The 23058-nt window shown below is 27.2% G+C and overlaps 1 protein-coding gene across 2 annotated transcripts in view; it reads left to right on the top strand.

The window, feature by feature from the left end:
• Positions 1 to 22930, top strand: part of LOC109603143 (calcium/calmodulin-dependent protein kinase type 1) — a 75928-nt gene extending 52998 nt beyond the window's left edge. For both annotated transcript variants that reach the window (XM_020019642.2, XM_049961738.1), the window contains 7 exons: positions 9952 to 10026; positions 14403 to 14541; positions 15756 to 15879; positions 17826 to 17966; positions 18019 to 18145; positions 18472 to 18559; positions 19814 to 22930. In XM_020019642.2, coding sequence (XP_019875201.2) covers positions 9952 to 10026; positions 14403 to 14541; positions 15756 to 15879; positions 17826 to 17966; positions 18019 to 18145; positions 18472 to 18559; positions 19814 to 19963 — 844 coding nt within the window. In that variant the 3' untranslated portion in view covers positions 19964 to 22930. The remainder of the gene's footprint in view (positions 1 to 9951; positions 10027 to 14402; positions 14542 to 15755; positions 15880 to 17825; positions 17967 to 18018; positions 18146 to 18471; positions 18560 to 19813) is intronic.
• The last annotated feature ends 128 nt before the right edge of the window (positions 22931 to 23058 follow it).

Genomic DNA, 23058 nt, shown 5'->3' with positions numbered 1-23058 from the left:
TTTATTATTTACAGAAACAGTTTCAAATCGAAATAAACTAGATTAAAATAAACAACATTTATCACGTTCACTATTATTTTACAATATTATTGTAAACTTTACAAAGACGCATAGATAATGTATATAAATTATTCACAAACAAACGTATATCAAATTAATATAGATTTTAATTAAAAGCTTATGGATTAATTTATTTAAAATATGAAAAATAGATTTTCATTAACCTAAATACTGAAATTTGTTGAAAATTATCATATGCTTTTGCCAAACATCGCTACCTGGATGGATATAAACTGTAAGACTGAAGTTAATCAATTACTGCTTAGTATTGAATTAGTTCCAATAGGGTTACTGTCTAGAACGTGCCTTTTGAGTGTTATGTTCATATTTCAGTAATCCTTGTAGCTAAGACGAAACTTCAAAGCGACCTTAAGAGAAAAGTTATGTTAATCATCGACAACTTGACTTGACTGATATAATATTCTATAATTATTTATTTGATGGATTTTAGCTGTAAACATATATTAACCTAATATTAACAAGTTTATTGTTGTAAATGTGAATTATTAACTAGCAAATGTGTCCGGATAAATCTTTAATTGTAGAATGTAATCAAGATGTTCAGCGTGCTCATCATTATACAGAAATGTGTGTCTATAGTACCCACGGGAAATAAAATTAATATTGAAGATTAATTTCCAGTCCCTAACTTCAGACTACGAGGGCTGAATGATAAGTACCTAGCTTTGACAAAAAATAATTATATTACTTTTCACTTTAAAGAAAATAAGTATTCATTTCAGCAGCCTCTTCAGTAAAGGCAATTTTTTTTCATATTTGGAAATAGCAAATGATCGTTGGGTGCTATGTGGAGAAAATGGCGGATGCGCCGCAATTCTGAAGACGTGTGTTTGTTGTCAATTGTGGGCAATTGAGGGACTCACCTTACTGAAAGTTTTTTCATGCCCACAGTCTCAGCAAGTTCACACACTTTCACTCTCTCATCGTTTATCACTATATCGTGGATTTTTTTCAATCATTTCTGAAGTGGTAACCTCATTTGGACGACCTGGACGATCTTCATCCAAAATTCTTGTAAGGTCACGTTTGAGTTCAACTGTCCAATATTTTATGGTTGATAATGAAGGTTCAGTCTCCATAAACTTCGCTGAGTTCCGTATTAATTTGATCATTTAACTTTCAGAGAAGAGATTTTTTGCAACATAACTTTTAAATAATTATTTAATATTTTATATTCCCCTATTAATTTCAATTTGTATTATATCTAAATGGAGTTTTTCAGTTTCACCGTGCAACAGTCAATTAAAGAATTATTTTCTTATAATCTCTCTGGTAAAGAAATACAGATTAAAATATAGTCACAGCAGGTTATAAAGAGTAAAAACGCAGTATTTATTCCAGATTTTCTAGTGAATAAAAATTTTACACTTAATAAATGAATAAATGAGAAAATATTTCATTAACTAATATTATAATTTATATGTAGACAATTTTAGGAAAACACTATTAGAATCAAAATGAATAAAATGCTGTTTACTACCTTTCATCTAAGCACAACAGTGTGTTGTAATTAATTAAAAGAACATACAACCTCACTGAAATTTCCCACTAAACCACAAACAACAAAGGATTAACTTTTTATGGACCCGAAGCATTTTATGACTATAATTTTCTAAGTCTATATTACAACTAATTGATATTATCTTCGTCTTTTTATAAAGAATTAACAAAGGAAGTTTATGGGTTTTCAGTCATGTGATGTTTGTATAAAAAATTTATTACAGTCTAGTATTATGTCCATTTACTATAATATAAATAGAATTTGTAATATACTAAACATATATATAAGTTAACAATGATAATGCATAATATTTTCTCTAAATATAAATAATAATAATATTACTAAGTATAGTATATATACTGTATCGTTAATAATATCCTTAATAATATACAAACACTGCTACCACAGGACAAGTGATTACTGCTTTACATCTATACTTATTTGAATAGAAAATTCTCTTATTTCTTGCAATCAAAGCATACGTCAATATTGTAGCTATTAGTAACTCAATAACTCATAGTGGTATGAAAAAACGTTCATTCTTCTTCTTAATGTAAGTTGTGTCCAACATAGATTTAAGACACAAGTCTATCAATCAGTCAGTGCCTGTGCCGCCTAATTTATTTAAAATATTTCGTGTCGTGTTCACTGCCTATAAGTATTATAAGTATAATAATTGTACTTGAATAATGAACCTTCTATTATTAGATCCAGACGAGTTTGTTAAAGTTTCTGTACATAAAGATGTATTGTTTCAGTGGTGAATAATGAATATTGTTTCCTATTAGTATTATTTACTTGATAATAGAGTAATTACAATTTCATCGTTACTTTTATATTTAATTTTACTGTAATAAATTGTTTTCAATAAATATTATAGATTTATTTAACTATTCATCAAAATGGAACTGCAAATCAATTTTTAATAAAATATTGTATAACATACAACAACTTTTGACGGATTTTATAGATAAGGATTGTGGTTAAACCACAGGAAATGAATAATAAGCATGGTTTATTATGATGATTAAAAACATAATAATTATAGTAATCTTAGTCACTAAAAATATATTCGAATTTGTTTGTTAAAAATGTTATTTATGCACATATTAGGGTAGTCAAATGTGGTTTTATTGAATAAGAAAATATTAGGTTTTAGAACTGCACACATTAAATAATATTAAACATTAAAAGTTGTTTTTGTAATATATGTTGTGTATGTATGATTTAGTATAATACAATTTACTACAGAATAAAGGCAACTACTGAATATATTTCATTATTATAATAATTGTTTCGTAGAACAATTATAAACTTAATAATGATAATTATCATTTTATCATTTGCCTACAAATGTTTAAATTACTTTGTTAACGGTGTTTCCCAAGAAGATATATAATGTTTTGTATGTATAATTTTAATACATAACAACTGAAAAAAAAAAAACTAAAATTCGTTAATCGTGGTGTGCATTAAACAAATTATTTTACTTTGTTAACAATTCCGGAAATGTATTTTTAACGTTGCGTTTAAATTTTAATTCATTATTTATTGTTTGTACTGCTATCAGTAAAAACTTAATGGAAGAATATTTCTGATAACTAGTAACAATGGTAATGGAGTAATAAACATTTCGTCAGTGGCTACAAAAATACATCTTTTATTCAAATTATCCCAAAACTAGATAAGATTGCATGTCAACTTTAGTTCTTTAAAAATCACCACATAATGATTGAAACCGATGAGTATTGAATGTTGTTTCTGATAACCTTGATAAAAGGGGTTTTAGTTAGTATTAGATAAGTTCCGATTGGGTCGTATGATATTTTTAGAACAAAACCAGATAAACAATATATTCTTCACCACAAATATATGTTACAACTAATTTGGTTAGCATAGTATAGCTTGCTTCTATAGTCTCGACCTCTGTAGCTGAAATAATTAAGAGTAGAAACTGAAACACCAAACACCCTGTATAATATTTTATTGATAATAGAGACATTTTGGTAGTATAAAAATTAAAGGAACCTAGAAAAACGATTCATAGTAGAATAAGTTTAGAATTTTACAAATAATAAAACTTCAACAATATTTATAGAATTTCATTGGGGAAAACAAATCTAACCATTTATTTTAGTTCTTTTTAAACTACTAGAATTAGGTTTTTTATTTTCCCCTAATAAAGATTTTATTAAATAAATCCAATGGTCAAAGTTGATATTTATTAGAGTATTCGCCTCCAGATTCCAATATCCAATATCCAATATAGCAGATTATACAAATCACGTCTTTAATTTGAATATCGATGCAATTCGGTGGCAACAGCAATCTTTAGATCGAATTTGAGCGCATCTAGAATTGTTGCCAAACAATATAGGTAAAATTAATAACGAGCATTCAAATAAATTTGATACGGATGTAGGGCATGCTATGAAATGTGGGTCAAATGTAGGTTTTCTAATATAGTTAGCTAATCATTATATACATAATATAATCGTTAAAGACCATTTTAGGTTTAAGTCGATGTAAGTAATAACAAAAAAACTTAATGTCTGCTCTAAATAGTTGTAGAAATTTATTAATTTTACCTTTTTCTTCAGTTTGTTAAACAGACTTTAGTTTTTTTCTGCGGTGGCTTCTATACAGCTGAAGATAGGTTCCTCTGATGATACAGTGAGATCCTAAAAAGTCCCTATATGAAAAATAAAAACACCTTTCGAATGAGATATCATAAGACTACTTTTTTATTAAATAAAATAATAATTAATAGTGCCATATGGTACTGATCAAAGAGTAGACACACTGTTTATTTGAGTTTGAATATTCGAAGAACATTTAACATTAAAAATGCAGATGAGAAGTGAAGAATTATTACTTATTCAACATGTTTTTTTTTGTTGATATTTTAATTTAAGTTGAAGAACAAAACTAGTTTGACATGTAATAAACTATAATAATACGAAATGTTCTACATTATGATTTACGATACAATCTAAATCTCTTGACAGTGTTGTTTCATAATATTTCACACCGATGTGGGTTCATAATTTTCTAATTATTGTTTCACTTTCATTTTGGTATTAGATCTCATAAAAACACCAAGTTGTATCAGACGACCTTGTTTTTTTTCGCAAATTAATATATTTTGTTCTTGGTATGTGGGACAATTGAAAGACAAGTGTATTAATGTGGTTTGTAGTATTAGTTTTAAGCAATACTTGGACTATTTACAATAATCTAAACTCCGATATCCAATTTGTATAATTGTTGATTAAATCGAAATTTGAATGGCTTCCATTTAATGTTCTCTTAGATCTTGTTTCTTTTGAAACTCCTACGTTGCACCTAATTTTCCTTAATTAAATAGTTCTATTGATTCTGACTGAAACAGGAATATCCATCACTGCTCCTGTTGTTTCTATTAATAATATTTTATATCTGTGTTTGAATTAAATCAATGAATGAATTAATATTCCTGCTAAAATTAGTAAATTAAATATAAAATACAATAATATTTAATGATTTTTTACATTGAATTGCTACCTAAATTTGTATTAAAAAAAAAATTCAGTTTTTCAATTTCCTATTTAATGTACAAAACCTGGAAAAGCTCGTTGTTTAAAATAGTTAATTTTAAAAATAAATTTATGAAAATTTTAATTTTTTTAACAAAAGTTGTGCAAAATGTATAATTCTCATTATTTGATACAATTTTTTCAATTTTATGTACCATTTTAATTCGAAATCAATTCATCAATTTTTTCATTTAATGGAAAGGATAGACATCCATCGTATGCACAAATTACATCAACTTTAAGTAACAAGAACACTAAAATTGTAGTTATTGGAAATGGTTTAAAATTAACCCTATAACATATTCTTATTGTCTTGTAAGAAAAAAGACATCAGAATAACATCTCAATTAATGAAGAACTGTTTAGATGATTCCTGACTATGGTTAGAAATCATCATTAATTAAGGCAGATTTTCGTTTATTTTTATTTATTGGACCCAGATCGATAGGCACCAAAAATATATACAGACACTAGTTTTTAAACCATTCCTTAGCCATTAGGATCTCCGGAAATACGTCACGTAGAACACACAAATGAGGAATTTTCAGTAATCGCCACAGCGGATCAAAATCCTTTGGATAATTGAGGAAATAAATTCCTGTGACATAAAATGCTTTGGGCCCATAAAAAGTAAATCCTTTGTTGTGTGAGATATAGTGGGAAACTTCAGTGAGGTTGTATGTTCTTTTAATTAATTACAACACACACTGCTGTGCTTAGGTGAAAGGCAGTAAACTGCATTTTATTCATTTTGATGCTAATAGTTTTTTCCTAGAATCTTCTATATAACAATTACAAAATTAGTAAATAAAAAATTTATCTTATTCATTCATTTTCTATGATGCAATTTTAAACTGTACTTGCTTTTATTCATTGAAAAATGTAATTTAAATCCTTCATTTTTACTCTTTATGACCTGATATTTTAATCTGTAAAAAAAGGGAATAATCCTTTGATTAACTATTGCATGATAAAACTGAAAATTTGCATTTAACTAATATAATACAAATAAAAGTTAATTGGGGAATATTAAATATTAAATAATGAATTCAAAAGTATGTTTAAATTTCTTTCTCGTCTACCATATTTACTTGATTTAGCTCCCAACAGCGATTATTTCTTGCGTACGTAGTTAAAGTACGTAAGAAAACTAAAACTATTTTGCATGTTCATGATAATCTGAATAAGTAATACTATTTTTAGTGAAATATTTTTTACATAAATAGCTTTAGTTTTAAACTTATATCAAACAGAATGATTAATTACAAGATAAAATTTGACCACAACCAGTTAACACAAAGTTTAAGCATATCTCTGCTTGAAATTTACCCACCGAACAACAACCGTATCTCGTCTACCAACCGTGATGTTAAAAGTTATTAGTTTTGTACAACTTGAAAGTAATTAAATGTAATACAACATTAAATATTGTAACACTGTAACCAGAAAAACAAAATCTAATTATTATTTATATTTTCTTGCACACATCTGTTAAATTAATTGAGGGGAATTAATTTAATTTAGTAACATTATTGTCTTTAAACCCTGACGTTCAGTGAGGCTCCCATATAACATAATAAAATCGAGAAAATCCAGGTTTGTATTAATTGCATTCGTTATATTGTCTAGGATTAAATTACTGATCTTCCTGCAGATTCCGTATTATCGGTGAGTTGAGTCTCAATATCGCCGGAGTTCGTGGAATTACTCCGTGCTGCTCCATTATGTGTAATGGGACCAGATAGATGTTTACTCTTATTATTGTAAAAACACGTTCATGTTTTCTCAGTTTCATAATACAGCCACGACATTATTTGTATGTTAAGATAATAACTTGATCAAAATGAATGTTGTCCACAAATCAAATTATACAAATTAATTTCGGGGACTGTTTGAACTGTTTGTTCAATTGACGTGACTGTGTTTGGAAAGGAGTCGGTATTGAGTCGATTTGGAAGTTAAATAATAATCCTATTCAGCGGAACATAATGTAACTGAATTTAGAACTCTCAAAATGAAACCAATTATTTTTTTATCTCTGTACACATTAAATAACAAACATATTTGTTTGTTTTGCTGACAGGTTTTAAGAAATATTAGTTTACCACGAATGCTAACATGCAGGATGCTACTTAAGTTACACCAACAATGCTTAAGTGTAAAATTAAGACGATCATTAAAATATAGAAAAAAATTCATTTAAAACCTCCAAATTTGTTTGTTTTTTTGAGTCAATACCAAAAAGAAGAAAAGATTTGTCAGATTTCAAAAAAAGTATTAAATATAAAATATAAAAACAAATTATTATTATTTAATATTTATTTGTAATATTTATGTCAAATATCAGAATTGGTAGCTTTAATCTAATGATCATGAAAAAATTCATTCAAAGCTTCCAAATTTGTTTATACAAGGTGTTTTTGTGTCAATACCAAAAAGAAGAGATTTGTCAGATTTTGAAAAAAGTATAAAATATAAAAACAAATTAGTTTTGTTTAATATTTATTTATAATACTTATGTCAAATATCAGAATTGGTAGTTTTAATCTAGTGATCATTAAAATATAGAACAAAATTCGTTTAAAGCCTCCAAATTTGTTTATACAAGGTGTTTTTTGTGTCAATAGCAAAAAGAGGAGATTTGTCAGATTTCAAAAAAGTATAAAATCTAAAATGTAAAAACACATTGTTATTGTTTAATAGTTATTTAAAATATTTGTCAAATATCAGAATTGGTAGTTTTAATCTAGTGACTATTAAAATATAGAACAAAATTCATTTAAAGCCTCCAAATTTGTTTATACAAGGTGTTTTTTGTGTCAATACCAAAAAGAGGAGATTTGTCACATTTCACAAAAAAGGATAAAATCTAAAATGTAAAAACAAATTGTTATTATTTAATATCTATTTATGATACTTATGTTAAGTATCAGAATTGGTAGCTTTAATCTAATCATCATTAAAATATAGAAAAAAATTTATTTAAAGCCTCCAAATTTGTTTATCAAGGTGTTTCTTTGTGTCAGTATTAAAAAGAGGAGAAGATTTGTCAGTTTTCTAAAAAAATATAAAACTTAAAATGTAAAAACAAATTGTTATTGTTTAATATTTATTTATAATACTCATATCAAATATTGGTAACTTTAATAACTTTAATATAGTGATTATTAATATATAGAAAAAAATTCATTTAGAGCCTCCAAATTTGTTTCTACAAGGTATTTTTTGTGTCAATACCAAAAAGAGGAAAAAATTTGTCAGATTTCGAAAAAAGTATAAAACGTAAAATGTGAAAACAAATTGTTATTGCTTAATATTTATGTAAAACAGTTATGTCAAATATCAGAATTGGTAGCTTTAATGTAATGATTTATAAAAAATAAAAATTTCCATATATTTCATAGATTTTAATACTAAATATCTCGAAATTTACTAGAAATGTCATTGTATCTAAAGCTAATTAAAGATAATTACGACGTTCTAAAATCAAATTGATCGATTGTCTGCAGTTGAAGTTGCATACAGATAATCTGCTATAAAAGTGCCATTTTAATGTATCTCTGTTATTGAGTTGTTGAAAATGAAACTTCCCGAACGTGATATGTTGTGTTTTTGATGGGTTATCTACCTGTTAAATCAAATTTCATATAGACAATAATAAACTTTGTCCTTTATAGAGGAAAAACTGAAAATGTGTCAAATTTATCATAACTTCTATCTGATTTATTGTAAAAGCTGCATAAAAAGTTTGTGCATGAAATTTAATGGCAAAACTAAGATCTATTGTTGCATGTTCACATATTTTATACGTTTCATTCACACTTGTTTGCACCCTATTGAAGCTGGCAAAAAATATTTTTATTCTTGCTCGAATTGGACACAATGATTTTTTTATTGGTAGAAAAAAAAATCCACTAAAATTTACATTAGTATTAAAAGCTCGGAGCTTTCTGAATTTTTTATGTATTCTTCAAAAGTTTTGATTCTACAAACTTTAAAACGTTATTGTTTTATGGCAACCATAAAATTATAAATTGGTTAACATCCTATGAGTTTAAATATTAATTGTTTTTATTTTATTATTGATTCATTGAGTTGATTAAAGAAAACTTTTTTGAGGTATTATAATTTAGTATAAATGTTTTTTAAAAGTAACATAAACCAATCTGTGCAGCATTATTAAATCGCATAAAACCAAATTAAGATTCTGCGTATCAAATTTCAACAAGTTTTATTGATCCGTTATAATGCAATAATTAATTAATTTAAAACCACTGTGTCAAATTTGGAGGCTTATAATTTTAAAACGGAAAACATTTTGACGAATCGTCTTAATTTGATGCCCTGAATCTACATTTAAGCGTTGTCGGTGTAATTTAAGAACACCCAGGGAATCTTGTTCCTAAAATATTGCGTTATAACCACATTAATCTTGTTAAAAAAACGAATTAATTACAGGGTGTTAAAAATGTATTTATTTTTTAGTTATTCTCAATTATTTTTTAAAAGCAAAATGGAATTTTGGTAAATAATTTAACTAATGATTTTTTTAAATGTAAGTACATGTTTTCACTGCTAAAAATTTTTATAGAGCTTCATTTGAATGTCAGGTCCAAAATTTTAGATGCTCTTTTAGTACTCCAATAAATCGCTCTGTATATTGAAAGAAAGCACAATATTCTAACAATAAAAGTTTTAATTTTCAATAATTTTTTAACAATCAATTTTATATTTTTAGACAATATAACCTACACAAAGTAAGAGTCAATTTACTAATGTGCTTTTTCTTTTCAGATTGAAACACCCGAACATTGTTCAGCTGCTGGAGACTTTTGAAGACAAATCAAAAGTATATTTAATCATGGAATTGTAAGTATTTGTTTGACTTTATTTTGCTTGCATTTCCCATTGTTTGCTTTACGCCTTCACTTGTTCCAGTTTTGTTATGGATGTACAAAAATTAACTAAGTAATTATTTCTTACAAAAATAATATAACTGTCAATTTTATTTATGACTATTATGTGTGCTGTCCATTTGTTTGAAATGGTTCTATTTTAATTTCTTAACACATAAAAGTCATTCATGAAATATTCCAGATACGACCTTTTTATATTTATCTTTTTAATAAATATAAAATGTACTTGTTCAAGTGAAAATTTATAAATATATAAATTAATTGAGGTGTAAAAATAACACATTTAACTACAGAAATTAACGATCAATTTTATTGAACACCAACACAGGAAAAACTTTTATATCTTGTAAATATATTGGACAATCTTCATCAAATATGCTTGCACAGTCACGTTTGAATTCGACCTTTTAATATATTATAAATGAGAATGAAGGTGCGAGTCTCCATAAACTTCTCTGAGTTCCCTTTTAATCTGATCATTTTTCGTTTCAAAAACAAGTATTTTAACACCACTCAGTGTTACTCTATAATTAAGATTTGAATAATTAACACTTATAACATACAATTATATACATATATAAATTTAAAAAGATTTATAACAAAGCAACCTTGTTCTCAATATAAAAGGTATGTTCCATTTTATAGATAATTTGATATTCTTCTAATTTATTGGTACAACAGTTTATAAAAGTCAAGTTTAGAAATTCAAAACATACATATGTATTAAATAGTATAAAATATTTTTGAAAATGTTATAATATTTATAAGTCTCATCACATGCATACATATGTAAAATGATTAGTTGGTAGATGTACTAGTCCAGTACTAATGTATAACAAGCTCCGCAAATGTTGAACGTCCATTTTCATTATGTAGATAAATTATGAAACTCGAAACGAAAATTAAAGATCACGTTTCAACAACTGGATATTTCCAATTATGTTAAATTATGTTTTGTCTCTTCCCATTCCAAGATGAAAGTTTATAGAATATGAATTAATTTAAATCATTCTTGAATTTTCGTTATTAAAATTTACAATCAGTTTAATTTGGCCACAGAAAATGCGAATGAAATTCTCCAAATCTGTAAACGAGTATAATTATCAGAGTATAAATTTCAAGATAATTATCAGGGGCTCTATTAATAATGCTGAAATGCTCTGTTATTATTTCTAAGCCAATTACTAAAAACATATATAATTTTAAGAGTATACTTCAGATCAATTTTGTCAGGGCCACTTCTGTCTAATAACAGAACTTCGTAAATATTGTTAGGAAACAAAATCAACGCTAACGTGCAGTTTAAAAAGTTTTATCCACTAACAAAAACTAAAATTTAAAGTGACTATATATATATATATATATATATAGTTTTATAAAACATAAGCTTATGAGTTTATGAATATTAAGCATGTATGCTTAATATTCGGGGTAAAGCATCCACTAAAAATGATGACCTCCATCCAGGAATGGATTTATAATTCTGAGGCAATTTTCTCATGATTAAACTGCAACAACATGTACAACATATACAACGAGAATTCTACTGATAACTCTTTGTTGTAATTTTAACCAAAATATCACGTAGGAAGTTAATAACATTTTAACAGATAATTCCTCTGTGCACCAGTAATGTCTGGCTTAGGGAAACTGCGAAGAGGTAAGCACCCAAAATGAAAATTTCGGGAACAACACATAAAAAGTTAATGAAATTTTAACAGATATTTCAGTGTTTGGATAAAAGGGTAGTAGATGGAAAATGAAAAGTGACTTTAAGTGATTTTCTATTAACATTATGGAATAATAATTTTTTACCCCTATGAGCATAACACAAACATTTCAAATCTATAATTTTTACGTAAGACAGGACTTTTTTAATTCAAATAAATTGTTTACAACCCATTTGATGTTTTACTTTTTTAACCTGTTTCTTAAGTTTAATCACTTGTGCCAGAACTCTCTTCTAGTGGTTAATGTTCATGCTAAAATGATTAATTTTATAAAAATTACTTCATCTAACCTGTTACTTATGGATTGGACACTTGTGGATTTGCTAAAAGCCTTCTTCTATGTTATAATTGTTGGTGGAGTTAATTTTTTATATTACATATTTAACATTTTAAAAATTACATCGAGTAACCTTTGAGCAGGAAAACTTATATGAATATCAAAACAAAGTTTTTTTTTTAATTTTTTTAACATTAAGAGAATGTTACGACTAACTTTGACATTAGTTATGTATAGACTTCAACCAAAGCAACAATTTTGATCCTTTTAAACTCACAATATGATCAAAACTAACTTTAATAAAAAGTTCTTGAAAATAATGTCGGTAATGTACGTATCAAAACGAAAGAAATTGAAAACCCTGCTCTAAGAATATAATATTGAATCGCCAGAGACGTTTTATTAAAAATATTTCAAGTAACAAATATTTAATGTGTCGTTCTAAGTAATATGCAAAGCATTTTTGAATGTGTGTGTATTTTGTTGAAAATATTAAGTATACTATTATTGGGTATATCGAGTATCTAGGTAGTAGTATCGCATATCATACTTATTCAACTTTACTATTTTACACAAGATACTGATACAATTGCCATTACCCTTACATTGTGGAAGTTTATATTGAACAGTTTAGCAAATCTATTATTGTGTATTTGCATTTACTTCGTGACTCAATTTATTCAATGTTGGTACAGTTTACCTTCGGACGTTTCCATATATAATGAGCTTAACTAATGTTTACGTTTGTTAAATTAATTTAAATTTATAATGTTTTATAAATATAATATCAACATGCGTAAAAATTGAAATCAACCGATATAAACTGATTAATTAATTAGTAGGAGTATCTGTACAGCCTTGATAGGTTCCAAAATAGAGACCTGTCTAGCAATTAAGTCAATCAAATCATTAGAGTAATTGATAGAGGAACAAAGATGTCTTAAGATTAAGGAAGTATTTACAGTAAAAGTGTTGAATTAACTGTTTCTGAAGAGGTACAATAGGCAGTTTTAAATTGAATTCGAGTTTAAGATTGTTTCCTCCATTCAGTAACTTCTACTTTATGTAGAAAGTATACAAGATGCAAAGTAATTTAGGACTTGGAGTCTTAATTTGAGTAATTTCATGAACGACTGGATTGGCTGATTTATTTAAGAAGGCTTCAATGGCAAAAAATCTGAAAATATAAGGCTAAGTTTGAAACACCTCAACTGATTTCAAATGTTGCCCCTTAAATACTGAAATCTTTTCTGGTAGCAGAGTTGAACGCTTTACAAATTTAGTTTATGTTGTTCCAATAACGGAGTGCACGAACTCCTTTATTTTCATAACGATCAAGTAACGACATTAAGGCAATTTGATAGTTTGAAATTACAATGAGAGACTGTTAAAGATGAAAGTGACTAAACAAGCCAAAAAGGAAAACGTCTGAGCGTGTTTATAAGGCGCCAGTTTTTGTCTTATAAATGCACAATAGAAGTGCATGATTAATGTTGAAACAGGAGTTATTTTTAAATAAAATTTGTATCACTTGAAGAGTGATGTGATTTTAGTTCAGGTTATTAAAAACTTTTTAATTAATGCTTGTTCCAGAATTTTATTGTTCACTAACGAATGCGTATGTACACTAAATTGCGATTAAAATTAAACATTTTTTGTTTAGGTATAATATTTTGCTAGTCGTTTTAATGATGTACAATGAACTATTGAACTCATATTTACATCCTATAAAATATATTAATTACTATATGATCAAAAATGATCGACTTCCCCCTCCCTAGAATGCTCCCACATCTTTTGAAGTGTATAATTTCCTAGATTAAATAATTAAACAATTAATTATTTAAATCATTGCAACTCTAGGCATCAGTATTTTAAATTTATTTCACTTTTTATATATTTAATGGATAAATTGCATATATTTTAAATAGTAAATTAAACACGTGATAATATAATAAAACACATGGGAATGTCTACTTGTGAGGATTTGCTTGTTAATAGAGTAATTTAATTTACATAATTTTCTCATTAGGCAATCAATTTAAAACTTTGAGGGTATATTCCCAAATAAAAAGTATTTAAATTGCCTTTTGACGAAACCGCTACAAAGCGTGTCATAAAACTTTTTTTTTAACAAATGGTTTCACCTCATTGTATTATTGTTCATAAATATTTTAATAAACTTTTACAATTTCATCCATTTCAGACTGTAATTGCTGAAGCCGGTAAAATTGTCAACGTGGGCACTAAATTTTTAAATGAGATGCATTAAACTGTACTTGTTAGTTTTCATATAATATGTATTATCGTTTTTATTTTTAGAGTGACTGGCGGAGAACTGTTCGACCGGATCGTTGAGAAGGGCTCGTACACTGAAAAAGACGCCGCCGATTTAATACGACAAGTGTTGGAGGCTGTGGACTACATGCACGAGCAGGGGGTGGTACATCGAGATTTAAAGGTAAAAAAAAATCATCCAAACATTTTGATATGTTTAAATTCAGAACGTGTAACTAATTAAAATGCATCCTGAATTCCCAGTTTAATACGTATATTCAGACTTATCAGCCCCAAATCCAATTAAGTGATGTAAACATGGGAGTTAATTTTATAATTAGAATTAAAAGCTAACCAATAGATTAACAGGAACTGTTCTGCTTCCAGATAAACTGTTCATAGTTTTGATCGCCTGGAATAGTGGCAAATGCATGGCTTAAGAGAAAAGGTAATAAGTTTTAAGTGGTTCAAATGTTACTTGATTTTGATCCCGGACGTGCATCTGTTGGCCATTACCTTTCTCAAAAAGCCTTGTGTTTTGATGATATATTAAATTATGTAAATATTTGTCACATTCACTAAAACCTGTATAGCTCCGATAGAATGAGTCTTTTACATGCTCCACAAAAATTAAATTGAGAAAAAACTATTTTAATTTTTTGAACAGGAATATTATGAAATTGATGATTAATTCATTTAAATAATTTTAATTACAAACATCTATTTTACAAATGATTAATTTTGAACTACATTTGCTTTTATAGCCAGAGCTGGGCAAACTATTAAATACTGAACACTATATTATCATGTCTGGAAGCTCCTAAGACCGCATTTATATTAGAATATGTGCTTCAATTACAGAAACCAACAGCCATTTTAGTGCCAAATATTTTTCAACAGCTCCTAGGTAGTATTCGGGTGCAGAATCTCTTAAGTCAATAGATTTCCTTTATAAGCACTAGTTTTTGATGTGTATTTTTGGTTCTATTTATTTTTTGTTGACATGACTGGCAGTTGAAAAAGACAATATTCTCTAAGAGATTCAGGTCTCTATACGATCTTTCAATTCCTGCTGAAAAAGATAGTGGAATTATTAAATTTGCATCAAAATCATTGTCATTTTCTTTATCGGACCTTATTATGTGTCTGTACCATCTTCTGGTAGTACAGGAAGACTGCTGAAGTATGGTCCTTCTTCAGAATTCACTTCAGATCTCATTCCTGAATCTAAATTAGGATATTCAATCAATCCTTTGTTCATATTAATATTTAATAACCACCACATTAAAAAGGTCTTAAATCAGTCTTTTCCTAGAAGTACCACCCAGCTCTGGTTATGGACCAATACAATATCAGTTCTATTCTGAAGACGATTCCTGAAAATGTAATTTGTTTCAGCCTGAAAACTTGCTTTATTTTAATCCGGATGAAGATAGTAAAATAATGATTAGCGACTTTGGCTTATCAAAAATGGAAGACTCTGGAGTTATGGCGACTGCATGTGGGACACCTGGTTATGTCGGTGAGTAAAAACTAAAATGTTAGTCTCAAATTATGGTATAATTTAATTATTTATATTTTACTTAGGCTATTTAAATTCAACACAGTTAAAAATATTTATTTAAATTAAACGACAAAACTTGTTGGGTTCACTAAACCAAATTTTACAGAAAATTACTCGACGGAACTGTGCTATAAATTATATTTAGTGTACAAAACATGTGTATCTTCTGGTGTTTTAAGTTCATGGAACATGATACATAAATTAGGATTTAAATTTGAACATGGAATTTTGCATGTCAGGCTGCAGAACATGTCGGATTCTGATTGCACATGTCGAATTAGTCCAAAAATAGAGTGCATACTATTTCTGTAATTTTCAATAATTTAAATATTGCACTGAAAAATATCTAGCCTACGATTTAGCATTAATGAATGTAACTTTTTATGAAATAATTTTAACTTTATATAATTTTAATTAGATTCTTAATAATAACACTTTTTTATGCAAGCGACCAATTATTTCCAAACTCAGGGCGTCAAATTAAGACGATTAATAAGAAGAAGTTAAGAAAAATTATATTTAATTATCTTTACATCAAGAACTGAAGCTTTTCAGGATGAAGTCAATATTTTAATATATCAAAAAAATAAATTAAAATAAAATAAATTGACAACCTATAACTTAACGATTCTTTCCTCGGAATACAATATTGAATTTAATTCCTTTCATATTTTACAACTTTATCTAAATCATGACATTCATTTATAGGTTAATAATTCTAAAAAATGTTCAACAAAGAAAATTTTGTGGACGTAATAAACCGTATCGACAAAATCCTCTATAACGTTGGAGTTACTACCTTTATAATAGTTTCACTAACAATAAGAACAGCGAAGGGTTTGAAACTATTCCATGAATTATTACTACCTTTCCAACTTGTTATATGTGACAAATATGGTTTAAATTAGATAGATGTTTAAGTTTAAAAGCTTTCGGTAACTTTACAACTAGAATTATGTATTTATATAATTGTAATTAAGTTAAAGATATGTCTAAAGCACATTACTGTAGAGAGAAACTTCTTAACAATTTGTCTATTGTTTTTTAAATTTGTTTTTATTTTTTATTAAATAAATCTGTATAATATTTTTGAATGCTATTAATGGTTTTTGATATGACACTTTTTTTAACGTATATACCAAAATTAACTTTTTGGAATTGGAATTATTGGTGATACAGACATTTTAATTAAGTCACTCCAATTTTGTGAAACAAATGAAGATAAAAAATCAATTCTTAATGCAATAATTCCAGAATTTTAGTCAAAATTAAAAAATACGATACTATTTACAGTTTATGAGTTTATATAAGTTGTATGATGTAATAAAAAAGTAATTTCTATATCTTCAACTTTCCAATTAGCAAAATAAATTTTATGTTGCCACCTCATGCACTGACAAAGTTGAACTCTGATTAGAGTCTTCGATTACTTTATTTCTTATCAGACACGCAAATATACATTCCTTGATTATAAGTATAAATTTGGAAACACAGTTGCAGTTACAAAACTTTCATGAAAAGTTCACATTTTATATGTAGAGTTAATGGAATGATCCATCCAATCTCTCTTAAGGAGTGGCAAAAATATTATATTTTCATGAAGTTGCTGGGTAATTTATATGAGTAAAAGTCATCACATGCTGATCAGACATGTTTAATATTTCATTTGATATAAATACTGCATTATTTATTATAATTATTATTTTATTTATTGCTTGGATGGAACCCAACAAAGTAACTACTTTATGTAGAAATAATATAATAGTAACGTGTGTAATATCAATTTATGATACTAAATAATTTATAGCCTACACAGAAAATGCAAGCTAAAACGTATTAATAAGTAATTCCATGTAATGGCTTCCGTTGCATTAAATGCATTAAATTGTATTCTTTTGTTACAGCTCCGGAGGTGCTAGCGCAAAAGCCTTATGGTAAAGCTGTTGATGTGTGGAGCATAGGTGTCATATCATATATTTTGCTATGCGGTTATCCCCCATTCTACGACGAAAATGACGCTAATCTGTTTGCCCAAATATTAAAAGGTACAAAATCAAACAATAATTTTAATTTCAGTGTACAAACATCATGTTTCAGGCGAATTTGAATTTGATTCTCCCTATTGGGATGAAATAAGTGACTCAGCTAAAGACTTTATTAGGAATTTGATGTGTGTTAATGTAGATAAAAGGTTTACGTGTCGACAGGCTCTCGGTCATCCATGGTGAGTATAAAGCATATTTCGTACAAGTACATATTAAATATACACAATACAATTTCTGAGCCTTCTGTAAATACGAGGGTTGTATTATAAGTACCTAGCCTTGACAAGGAAATATTTATTTCATTTTCCAGCATCATTGTAAAAGGTTATTTTAATGAAAAATATTAGTTTTTCAATAATAGCAGAGCCTAGGCTAGGTACCTATCAGATTTATTGATTTTTATGGTTAATTTAATTTTCAAGTGGTCAGGACAAACTACTTTAAATTTGTAATGTTTTTTTTTTTTCATTTTATTTTAATACTTACTCCTATTTTACGTGCATAGGATATCAGGAAATGCTGCCAGCAACAAGAACATCCATGGCACCGTTTCAGAACAACTTAAAAAGAATTTCGCAAAGTCACGTTGGAAGGTAAGTGTTATTGTTTCCAAATTTGATAGACACAAGCAAATATTAAAGGTTATTAATTAATTATTAATATTTGTAATATTTCTTTAGTATTATTAGTACACTCTTTTGTAAGGAACAAAAAGTTTTTCTACAATGTAAACACTGAGTTATTTTAAAACTGGATACAAATGTAAATTAGGTGTATAAAAGATTTGTGATTGCCTACAAATTGTAGCTATATGAAACGGATTTTTTTGCTGATAAACATTTAAATAAACTTACGTTTTACGTTAAGAATTAATGTTTCAAAAATATATTTCATTGTTTAATATAGGTAGACATTTCACAGGAACAAATATAAAATACATATTTGACAAATTATAATGAGGTCGTGCATGAACATTTGGTTTCCTGATGTTTTAACACAATCATTTAAATTTCTTGGTAAACAGCTCGTTGTTTAACAAAGACTCTGCGGTTTATTTATTATCGTACAGATGTTTAAACATTTTGCAATTATTCATAAATTTTAATGAACATTAATTATGGATTAAATAAATATCGTATTGTTTAAAAATTTTTAATGCATGTATACGGGGTATCCCCGAAATGTTTGCCACCAATTCTAGAGGAAAAAATAGATGGATTTGCCTTATGTTATCTTAGTACAAATGTGATGTACCCTGTATATTTTAGGCATCAGTGTTACTTTTGTTTTTTTTTTTGTATTTTTTGTTTTAAATTTGAAATTATTATGTAGTTATAATGTTTCTAATATTTGGATAAACATGCATAGACAAAAAATATACAGTGAGGTCATAAAAAGTATCCTATGACCACTTGGTTAATAGTCAATATGTAAAATTCTACATCGAGTCGTCGTCAAATTCCTTCTTGGGTTAAGTACTTTCTTTCAGTACAGTTCCACCAGGTATACCAGCTTTAACCCATTGTCCAGGTTGGCAAGAAGACTCATTTGCGATGGGTGCAAGGAGAAAATTGACAAACGCCTTTTGTCATCTTAATTTAATTTATGAACCGAAAATAAAATTTTGTTGATAATAAATTAGAAAAGTAGTTCTCCAAAAACTAATGAATAAATTATGTCATCCTATATATTGTTTAATACAAATTAATATAAAAATTCATTCACATAAATCAAAAACTAAAGTAGTGAATTATTTTTTCTGGTACCTAATACAAAAAATATATATATATTGTTTCAAAATCCTGAAAGGATAAATTGGTGATTAAATGTATAAATTATTTTTACAGCAAGCTTATCATGCTACCACTGTGATAAGACAAATGCAACGAATGGCACTAAGTAGTGGCACTAGCGCAGGTGGGAGAAGTCCTACACCTCAGCGTAGTATGTCAACTGGTGAACCCTGTAGTAGTTTAAACGGATCCCAGGATAAATAAACTTATATTTAAAATATTACTTGTTATAACTCATAAGCAAAACAGCTCGCATGTTTAAATTAAAAAAATAATAATTAAAAGCATGTTCTTAAAAATATTAAGTTAATCGTATTTCTGGCAAATATTGATTATATGACATAAATATTTTAAGAACATGGTTTGTATGGCAGGCGTGCCATAGCTCATTTAAGACTTCCAAAAATTGAGAAAAACATTGTGATGTATAATTATACAAGGTGAACAGATGCAACTTTTCTTTAACAGCATTCTTATTAACTACCAAAGGAGAGCTTGTGAGCTAATCATTTTATATATTATGGCCTAAATTCCAACTTATTTTATGTCATTGTGAAAAACGTAAAATATTGTAAAATAATAGAAAGTCACTTTCATTCATAAATCCAAGAAATACCCAGTTGTTTCATCCTAATACGCTCTCCTCAACTTATTAACATAACTAGAAGAAGAAAATCTATTACTGAATCATAGTCATGGTATAATATGGAAAATAATGCGCCTTTTTCTTAATTATCATTGTAGTAGAAAGTCCGACGATGCATGTTCTCGTTACTAATATCTTCTTCTATCTTAAAATGTTGGATAATTGGATATAACAAGAAGGCCCAATATATTTCGACTTGTATGATTATGACTCATCCATTATAAACATAAATCAAACACCTTGTATATGCTAGAAGCGTAACAGTGTGTACTAATGCTACGATGTAAGAAATCTGACTTTATCTTTTATAATTAACAACGTGCAATTTCCTAAACAATTCTAAATTGCTTTTCTTTAATTTACAAATGTTTACTTAGCCTTAGACTCATTAATTTAAATGCACAAATTTATTGTTACTTATTTTTTTACATTGTTAAACTGCGATGTGGGTCGTGTTGTATTGTACGTGTTGGCCACAAAATTGTTGGTACAATCATTTGTGTTCTGAGCTCTCTTATATAGTGAAATATTTTTTTAATAATTGCTTGCCTCACAATTTTTGTGCCGGCGTACAATATTATACCCCACTTACATTATTATTTGTTTTGTAAAATATTAGTGCGAGTACAATTAACTAAGATAAAAATGGAAAGTAAATGTGGATTCTCAATAATAATATATGAGTATAAAATTGAAACTTCTACACATTTATATTTATGATTATTTCTCTTAAAATTGTCCCAACTAAACAAGCTTAAATGTTACTTCTGCCAAATAAATATCAAAATAATATAACATTGTTACTGAATTTTTCATTGGGCCTATTTTAAGTGAGATAGTGTAAGTTTTAAGAATAACAATTTTTTTATTTCATGTTATTCAAGCAATACTAAATGTTAAAGTTATAGTAGGTAAAAAGATAAGAAACAAAACACAATGCTTGCTTAATCTTAATTTTAGTTTAAACTATGAAATTTTGTACGTCATGTTCAACGTTACAGTCGTGAATATGAAAGCATATATTTATCCGACAAACGTTTTAAATGGTACTAGAAACTGTACACGTAGGGTAATTTTTTACAAGCCTGTGGGAAAATTTAAAAGCCTGGTTGTGAGTACCAACATATATTTTTAAATGTCTTCAGTCCTACCGCTTAAAATTGATTCATGACACCGCAGTGTTTCCACCTGTTGTCAAATTCGGATGCAGACAATTTATTTTATATGTTTTACAAGAATGAAATACTATAGGTAAGCTGAATAAAGAACAATATAGTGGCCTACATTGTAGCCTATTGATCGGCCATTATGAATGATATTATATCCGTCCTGGGATTTTTTGTATTGTGATTCAGTAAAATTGGCCTGTGTGGACATGACATACAAAACGTCTTATCTCAAAACTCACAACATGTGATATGTACTATATTTCATATCTAATTTTTGTTTAAACTGTAGGTATTGTATAAATAAAATCCTATCAATGTACATTTTCCCTTTTGTTTAGACACTGCATAATTAGTTTGCCAGTGACAAAAAATTTAATTTTGTATACTGATGTACAAACTACAAAAAAAACTATTTACTTCTTTAGTTCAATAATACTGTGATCTTAACAGTAAGACATTTAGTATATACTTATTTTGCTCGGGTTCAAACAAATCTTCCTTCTCTATGAACCAATCCACCACCACAGGGACAAGAAAAGTAGAAATTCGAATTATCATCATAAAAAAGTGGTTCATGATCAAGGGTTGTTTGAACACTAGTCATGTGCTATTCTATTATATTCTGCTTAAAAATTTAGATGCAGTTTTTTATTGAATTATTTATTCCAATTAATTTTATAGTGGATATTTATACTTTTATAATTTTACTTTTTATGGAATATGGTGTCAATTTTGTATAAAAATTAATGATGTTTATTTAAATGTGATAACATTTTGTTATATTCTGTGAATACATAGATTTTGTATTATATATGTGTACAAGAGGACGAATTTGTTAAATATTTTATTTCATAAAATGAACTTTCAAATTATTTAAAACCAATTAGTCCGTCATGTACGTAACTTTCTATCATTCCATTTGATTTCTTTATTTGTACAAGTTTTGCATTTATTTTGCCAAATAAACTATACATCGAGTATATTCCATACATATTTTATTTTATATTTTAAACGTTAGAATTAAGTTTGACATGTTACAACTAAAAAAAATGTATATACATATAGTTAATTGAAGCAATTGTATATGACCACTAAAATAAATGCAGTTCGTAGTTTTATGCAGATAATAGCCTTTTTGTAATTTTGTAATTGGTTTAAAGATTTAGACAACTACAATGCTAATAAACAAACGCTTTAAAATTACGTTTTAAAAGCATATGTTAAAATATTTTATTTGGTTTAAATGCAGTGTTCAAATTTTCAAATTATAAAATTTTTATTACTGTTAAGAATATTTTAATTTTATTATTTTTGTAATCAATATTTTACTGTTAATTATATGATGGGTTTAATCTATGTTGTTGCTTTATTTACACTTCAGATTGAAACAAATAACTAATATCTGCATATAATATTGGAATAAGATTTTTATAAAATTAAGGTAAGTAATATTTAATATTCTATTATTTTTAACACAAAAATAC

This window comes from Aethina tumida, chromosome 1 (genome assembly GCF_024364675.1).
Source record: "Aethina tumida isolate Nest 87 chromosome 1, icAetTumi1.1, whole genome shotgun sequence".
NCBI lineage: Eukaryota > Metazoa > Arthropoda > Insecta > Coleoptera > Nitidulidae > Aethina > Aethina tumida.
This window is presented reverse-complemented; position numbering and strand designations above follow the sequence as displayed.